Source organism: Chenopodium album, chromosome 17 (genome assembly GCF_948465745.1).
Source record: "Chenopodium album chromosome 17, dcCheAlbu1.1, whole genome shotgun sequence".
Lineage (NCBI taxonomy): Eukaryota > Viridiplantae > Streptophyta > Magnoliopsida > Caryophyllales > Amaranthaceae > Chenopodium > Chenopodium album.
In genome coordinates this window covers 33,003,783-33,012,242 of record NC_137850.1, presented here as the reverse complement: position 1 = coordinate 33,012,242, position 8,460 = coordinate 33,003,783, and the positions used below count along the sequence as shown (strand labels likewise).

The following is an 8,460-nucleotide window of genomic DNA, read 5'->3' as shown; positions in this document are numbered from 1 at the left end:
AAGTCGAATCCCATGAAAGGTTTTGCTGAGAGTCGGAACAAAAACAAACTCTTCCACTACCATGAGGATGTCGGCCATGACATTAACGACTGTTACAGCCTCAAACGGATGCTTGACCGTCTGGCCGACAAAGGAATGCTGAAAACATATGTGAAGTCCAAAGTGACTTCCAAAACGAATCAAGGGCAGTAGTCCAAATAGACTCCCCAGCTTGCTAGTAGTTCGGACACTGACAAAGAGTCGATCTACACCATAGCAGGCGGATTTGCAGGAGGTGGCCCGACTATTCAGGGCACCAAGAACCATATGAGACAGATGGACGTGAACGCTGTTGATGAGGGACAAGCGTCTGATACCCCTTACCCAGAGGTTACCATCACTGAGAAGGATAGGGGAGCAGTCCGCCGGCCACATGATGATCTTGTTGTCATTGAGTGCAAGGTCGCTAACCAGCTGGTAAGCCGGATCCTCATAGACACAGGCAGCTCCTCTGACATCATCAGCTACAAGTGCTTGCAGAAGCTCAAGTACAAGCCTGACAGCATGCATCCGGTCACCAATCCATTGATTGGATTTGGAGGTGGCATGGTGTATCCGGTGGGGAGAATTGATCTACCCATCCGGATGGGAGAGAAAGGGAAAGGATGCCACATGGTTGTCAAGTTCTTGGTCGTCGAGGAGTTGTCCGCCTATAATCTCATTTTAGGCCATCCCACCTCGAACGAATCCAAGGCAGTCATCATACCCTCTTTCATGCTGCTGAAATATGAAAGGGGTGATGGTTTTGTTGGCTCCCTGAGAGGGGACCAGAAGAAGGCCAGAGAATGCTATCTCTCAGACGTCAAACCCACTGTGGCCGCAGCCGCCAGGGTGAGCCAATAGACCTTGACGATGTCAAGGATCCCAATCCGTCCCCACTAACCGCAAAGGAAAGAAAGACTGATCAGCTGGTGGCGGTCAAAAAAGAAAAGCAATAGCAATCACTGACCGGGGAACGGTCAGACAACCTCCGTCCCCAGTCGGCTGGTGAGCACATTGATATACCTCTAGAAGGCAGCCGTCCAGAGCGTACTGTTAAGGTGGGGATGGTTGCTTTTGCAAATTTGGGTGTAGACTTGCACCTCCTGCTGAAAGAATTCAAGGACATCTTTGCCTTTGAAGTGGAAGAGATGTCATGCATCAGCCCGGATCTTGTTTTCCACAAACTCGTTGTTGATCCAAAAAAGAAGCCCATTCGGCAAAAGAAAAGAAATCACGGCGAGGAGAGAAGTCAGGCGGCAACCGCCGAAGTCAAAAAGTTGTTAGACGCTGGGTTCATTTGGCCATGTAACTTCCCTGATTGGGTTGCGAATTTTGTGCTAGTAAAGAAGTCCAATGGTACCTGGCACATGTGTGTTGATTACACTGACTTGAATAGACATATCCAAAGGATAGTTATCCACTTCCAAAGATCGACAGTTTGGTCGACTCTACAGCCGGACATTCCCTGATGAACTTTATGGATGCCTACTCAGGCTTTCATCAGATTCCCCTGTGGAAAAAGGATCAAGAAAAGACGGCATTCGTCATTGATCAGTGGTTATTCTATTACACTATGATGATGTTTGTCTTGAAGAATACGTCTGCTATTTTCCAACGAATGATCAATACAGTTTTCATTAATCAGATTGGGAGGAATGTAAAGGCGTACATCGATGACATGATAGTCAAATCCAAGAAATAGGCGGATCACTTAGCTGACCTCCGAGAAACATTCACCGCACTCAGGCGGCACAAGGTCATGCTCAATCTCAAAAAGTGTGTCTTTGGTGTTGAGTCTAGGAAGTTTCTCGGATTCCTGATTGACCAGAGGGGGATAGAGGCCAACCTTGAGAAAATACAGGCAGTCATTGACATGAAGTCACCCCGCACTGTCAAGTAAGTGCAGAAATTAACAGGTTATCTGGCGGCCTGGGGAGATTCCTCAGCCAGTCATGCGACAAGTGCCTCTACTTCTTCCAAGCGATTAGGAAGAAAACTATGTTTGAATGGGGGGATGATGCTGAGGCGGCCTTCCAAAAATTAAAACAACATTTGCACTCTTTACCAAGGCTAGTTAGCCCTCTTCCCAAAGAGACGCTCTACATGTATCTAGCCGTCTCAGATCATGATCTTAGTGTCATTCTCCTTGCTGAAAGAGATGGCATCCAGCTCCTGGTCTATTTCAACAGCCATGTTCTTAGAAACGCAGAACTTTGGTACCCCATGGTTGAAAAGTTTGTTCTCGCTCTTTATATGGCTGTCAAGAAGTTAAAGCTCTACTTCTTGGCACATCTGGTTGTTGTCTACACAGACCAGCCGATCAAGCGGCCAATGACAACCTTGGAGTCTTCTGGTCAAATGCTCAAATGGGTGATTGAAATAAAAAGTCTGGAAATCACTTACGAACCAAGGAAGGCGATAAAGGGACAGGCATTCGCGAACTTTATTGTCAGAATGACAACGCCAGATGCGCCGGAAAACATTGATTAGGTTTGGAAAGTGTATGTGGACGGGAGCTCCACTATGAACGGTCGTGGTGCAAGCGTTATCTGTCAATCCCCTAAAGGGGAGAAGTATGAATATGCACTACAGTTCAAGTTCTAGGCCTCGAATAACGAGGCAGAATACAAAGCCTTGCTAGCCGGCATCCGCATGAACAAGGCGGTAGGAGCAACAAGAATTGACGCCTGCTCTGATTCTAAGTTGGTTGTTAGCCAGTACCATGGTGACTATGAGGCCACCCATCTGGCTATGATCAAGTACCTTTAGGCGGTCAAAAATGAAGCTGGGACACTTTAGGAATTTCATCTAAGTCAAGTGCCTAGGTCTGAAAACAATCAGGCGGATGCCTTGTCAAAATTGACATCATCCGCCTCCTGTGATACGTCTCGGTTAGTCTTCTGGAAGTTATGGAAAAAAGAAGTATTAACGAAGAAGAACCCATTAGAGTATTCGACCGAAGCTCAACCTGGATGGACAACATCCGGGCATATCTACAAGACGGCACGCTCCCTGATTCACCTCAGGAGGCGGCGATCATAAAAAAGCGTGCTGCAAACTTCGAGATGAGAAACGGAGAACTCTTCAAGGCAGGATTTCTGAAACCCCTACTGAAGTGTGTTACCCTAGAAAAGGGGCAAGAAGTTCTCGAAGAATTGCATGCGGGATACTGCGCCCCCCATATAGGCGGCAGGTCTTTGGCTGTAAGGACCAGGCGGGAGGGGTATTTCTGGCCCACTCTGGAGTCAAACGCCATGGAGATGGTCAAAAAATGTGACAAATGCCAAATGTTTGGTAAGCTTATCCATCGTCCGGCCACTAACCTAACGGTCATCTAAAGCCCAGTCCCCTTTGCCAAATGGGGCATAGACATTTTAGGTCCGTAAACGCCTGCACTAGGCAGGAAACGGTACATTCTGGTGGCTTGGGACTATTTCACCAAGTGGGTGGAGGCAGAGGCGGTCAAGAACATCAAGACAAAGGATGTCATCTCTTTCATGTGGAAGAATATCATCATCCAATATGGGGTACCTATGTCTATGGTGTTTGATAATGGCCTTTAATTTGAGACGCCTCAGCTCAAGACTTGGCTGGAAGATCAAGGGATCCCACATTGTTTTGCATCAGTCGACCGACCCCAAGCAAACGGCCAAGTTGAAGCCTTCAACAAGTTAATCTCATACGGCATCAAAAAGAAAATTGAAAGAGCCGGAGGCTTATGGGCAGAAGAATTGATTCATGTCCTATGGGCGATCCGGACAACTAAAATAGGGGCGATAGGAGAAACCCCATTTCTCATGGTATATGGTGCAGAGGTCGTCTTGCCCATTGAGCACTATGAGCCGAATCTTTGAGTCATGCTTTATGACAAAGAGGCAAATTGGGAGGCCATGCGACTAGCATTGGACTCACTTCCTGAATGCAGGGGCAATGCCGCCTTGCGACATGAGATCTACCGTCTGAGAATGACTAGAGCTTACAACGAGAGAGTGCACAAGTGGCCCTTAAAGTTTGGGGACTTTGTGCTACGCAAAATGGAGGTAGTCGGTAGGGCGAATCAGCAAGGGAAGCTAACCCCAAATTGGGAGGGTCCCTACCGAATCTATGAAGAAGTAAGAGGCGGCACCTACCGTTTAGAAACACCCGACGGTAGGCAGCTACCCAAAACCTTGAATGTAGATAACTTGAACCCCAAACATGCATAAAAGAGTCGCCAGCAAGTTTTTAGGAACTTTAACCCCACTGTGATCATACACTTAAGCATGGTGGCGTCCAAAGGGAAAGAAGCTAGAGCAAAAGAGTCGCTAACAAGTTTTAGGAACTTGTAAACCATTCACAGGGTGAAGGTTACACCCCTTCACGATCCTAGAGATCGCTAACTCCATAGTGGTCTGGAACCATGACTGGATATTCGGGGATGAAGGTACAAATCCAACCTAAAAGAGATTGAACCTGCCCTAAAAATAGGCCTCTTCTTTATTCTTCTCATATTCATGTGCGCTTTCTGACTAACATACAATCATTAGGTTAATCCTAAACCTGTTTAATCTATGTTGGTTGAATATTAATGCACAAACAAATCTATTATTGGTGATCACTTGAATTAAAATCACATTAGCCTAGATAAAATTATTAATTAACTTATTAAGCATGATTTTAAGTACAAATTCCCTTTAAACATGCATAAAAAGCGTGATCAAGCAATAACAATAATATATATCAAGCAACATAATAATATCAAATAATCAAAATAATATTCTCATTAAAGCATAATAATATTAATAGCAAGATCCTAGGCATGATACTAACAAGAGTAATAACAAATCCCAGCATGTCACTAAACATTAAAAGATCAAAGTTTTAGCCCTAACATAATACTAACATGATAGAAGAAAGAATAGGAAACAACCTAAACATGATACTAGAAAGAAATAAAAGACATCCTAACATGATACTAGGAATTAAAATAATATAAACATGCTTTTTATATCAAAAGAAGAATAAAGAAGTGATTAGATTACATACTTTGTTGCCTTGTATCTCTTTCTAATAACAAAATACACGCGTTAGTAACTTCAAGGAAACTATTAAATCAAATAATTAAATTAAATAATTGAAATAGGGATTTGGGACCAAACCCTCAGAAATTATCAACCTTTCACGTCTAGGGCGAAAGCAACTTCAAACTTGGCTAGGTGTGTCTAGAACTTGTGAATGCGGAATTGTGTTTTGTAAAAAGGGTAGGCTAGAAAGAGGGAGAAAGAAAAGCTATTAGCTTAAGAGAGAGAAGAGAATAGAATTAGATGTTTGTTAATGATTGTAAATGATTTGAAAACGGGGAATAAGGACCCTATTTATAGAGAAAATAGTCCGGAAACGATAGAAAAGAGTTAGAATTCGAATTGGAATAAAACTAGTTCTGTCGCGCACAACAGAGTCTGTCGCGCACGACAGAGTCTGTCGCGAAACGACAGAAATCATGCGTCGCGACATAGATGTCGCGGCGCGCTGAAACAGTTTTTTACGGATTTTGTTTTTATCATATCTTTTGATCCAGAAATCCAAATAAGTCATATAATATGTAGTTGGAAAGCTCTTGAAGTCTACTTTCCAACCCAATTAAAAAAAGATTAAAATATTTTGTAGATAAAAAAGATATGGCCAAAATAGTAGAACGGTGTCAGTTTTGGATAGAGTTTCGTATTTCTTGCATATCTTTTTCGTTATAGCTCGTAATTAATATTATAATATATCATTGGAAAGATAATTTCAAGATCTATCCAACAATATAAGGTTTGGATAAAAATTATGAGGCACAAAAATAATATCTGAAGATATTTCAACGACTTTAAATTCGAATAGAATTATGACTTAAAAAAGAAAAGTTTTATCCAATTTCAAACTCTTTAATCTTATCTTTTCAAAAAGGATAATTAAGATCTTTTAGAAACTTATATAAGCTTCTAATTAATCCTAATTATTTTAGGAATGGGATTAAACCTTTGGGCCCTCCACATGATCATTGGGTCGTAGGTAAAATCCGGTTTGGGCCCAGTTTAGTATTTTGGCCATAACTTCCTTATTATTCATCAGAATTGGGCTTATATTATATTGTTAGAAAGGTCTTTTCAAACCCCATCCAACTACACAGTTATTGGACCCATATCATGGACCAAACTAAATTGGATTGGACGTTTTTCATAAATAGGGTGCGAAAAGGAATATTTTCAAAAACAGAAAGAAGTATTTTTATTAAAACGACCGCATCACAAGAATTTTCACACTTCACCTCGTTCAATAATCATTGACGTGAAAGATATTCATCACTGGGTTTGGTTTTTGGGGAGACACATTTAGGTGTCTACAGTACTACTTCTGAATTTTGTAAATTTTTTATTTAACTCCTTAATGAGAATTCTGCCTCCTTTCCAAATTGAGTATTTACTTTTATTGTACTTAAGGGGCCTCCTACACAATGTGTAGACGTCCCAAAATCACTTGGCATTTTGAAAAAATGCATCAACAAGGATCTCCTGCACCATAAGCAGTCGACCTGAATATTTATGTTTAGAAGTACCGCTGCACAATGTGCAGGCGACTTTAATCTTCGTACGAATTATAAGCTAAGTATCAAAAGCTTAGCGGCTATTTATTCTTCTTAACGAGGCCGAAGGCCGGATATGTTTTATAAATAAAGTTGTCTGCTCCAACTTGAGTACAACCGTCTGCTCCAACATGAGTATGACAACCGACAAAGTCCATTCGGGCGAATTCGTCGAAGAGAGCATCTCCCATTCGGGTGGTACACTGCTCTATAAATCAAAAACAAATGGCCCTACCGACTATCTGGATTAAGATAACGCTCGCAACTATTTGACTTAATCTAATTTGAAACCCAAAAAGCCTACGTTTCCCAACTGATTTAAAACAGGCGGGAAACGACTAACGTTTCATTTTAGAGGCTTAAGGTACCGCCTGTTACCGCCTTAAGGCAAGGCAGGCGGCTAGATCTCATATCTTTATTATAAATTTAAGTCCAAAGACTTAATAATTCATTGAGGCCTATAGCCGGATATACCAAGCGCATACTCGTCTGCTCATGATGGCCGACTGTCCGCTTGGTTTGGGGCAATCACCATGGTGATTGATTGACTTAGAAACCGATCATACTCTTTTAAGTATCACCAATTTCTAAGTCAATCAACCCACCTTTTGAAACCAAGCGAACATCCGGCCAGGGGCAAAGACATCTGGTAGCACAAACAATCGCATAGTATACACAAAGTTAAACACCTAGCTTAAAATCTACGGGTTTTTCACCATATGCCCCTGAGTTTTTTGTTTATTCACCATATACCCCTGAACTTTTGTGAATTCATCATATACCCCCCGAGTTTTTACAAAAATACTCCATATATCCTTGACGACTAATGATTTTTAATTTTATCAATCATTAGAGCTAATTATGAACCGAAACCATTCTAAATACATTCCCCAACCTCCGAAACTATCCACAGTCCTTTTTCCCACCCCCAAAACCACCCTAAATTTCCTTTTCTCATCCTCAAAAGCAATCATACGAATATGGTTATGGAGATTTGGAGTGGTTTTGAGGGCTGGAAAAAGAAGAGGAGTGACTTTGGTGATGAGGGGGAGAGATCTAAGGTGGTTTCGAGGTATAATTAACCAAATTCCATTCATCTTATTTTCATTAGGGGTATATAGTGAATTTTTGTATAACTTAGGGGTATATGGTGAATTTAAAAAATTTCATGGGTATATGGTGAATAAACAAAAAAACTCAAGGGTATGGAGTGAAAAAACTGTAAAATCTATGCACATCAAGTTATAAAATCGAAAGCTTTAAAAAATTTTAAGGCAAGGAATCAATATGATCAAAACCTGTCAGATGGACCGGATGCTTCATTAAAAAAACAGTCGTCCCTATGGACGACTGCAAGAGTTAGCTGGCATAGCTAGGGCAAAATGTTGATTTACCCGACCTCCTGGTCGGTAAAGATACACAAATACTCGGCACGCAGGCCAGAAATAAAACACTTGGCCATTCGGCCGCAGAAAGATTCCTAAAAAGCATAAAAGGATCAAGAGAAGGTTTCAGCATTAACATTTGCATCATCCTTGTTGCCCCCTTGCGGCTGTCCATCATCATTTCCATCCTCCTCCTGATCATCATCATCATCCTAGAGGGCGAATCGTCCGAGGAGTCGGATACATCAATACCTCCGGCCGCCTCCTCTTCCGCCTACTTCAAAAGCTGGGCGTTAAACTCATCATTGGCTGCGTCAAACTTAGCTTTCCAAGTTTGGTAATCAGAGTCCAACTGCAATCATTCCCAAGCCATCCGCATGATGGATTCATAGTCCTCCATCATTTGTTTGACTAGGTCCTTTTTCTCTTCATTAGCCAGGGACTTGTATT

The 8,460-nt window shown here is 41.9% G+C and overlaps 1 protein-coding gene across 1 annotated transcript; it reads left to right on the top strand.

Annotated features, from left to right (window-relative positions):
* The first annotated feature begins 315 nt into the window (after positions 1 to 315).
* LOC145588838 (uncharacterized) lies at positions 316 to 882 on the top strand. Its single transcript, XM_081645435.1, has one exon. The coding sequence runs from the start codon at positions 316 to 318 to the stop codon at positions 880 to 882; it is 567 nt and encodes a 188-aa protein (XP_081501561.1).
* Positions 883 to 8,460: the final 7,578 nt, after the last annotated feature.

Bases quoted from the DNA above. Each gene is read 5' to 3' on its own strand.
- LOC145588838 (XM_081645435.1), top strand. From the start codon at position 316: ATGGACGTGAACGCTGTTGATGAGGGACAAGCGTCTGATACCCCTTAC.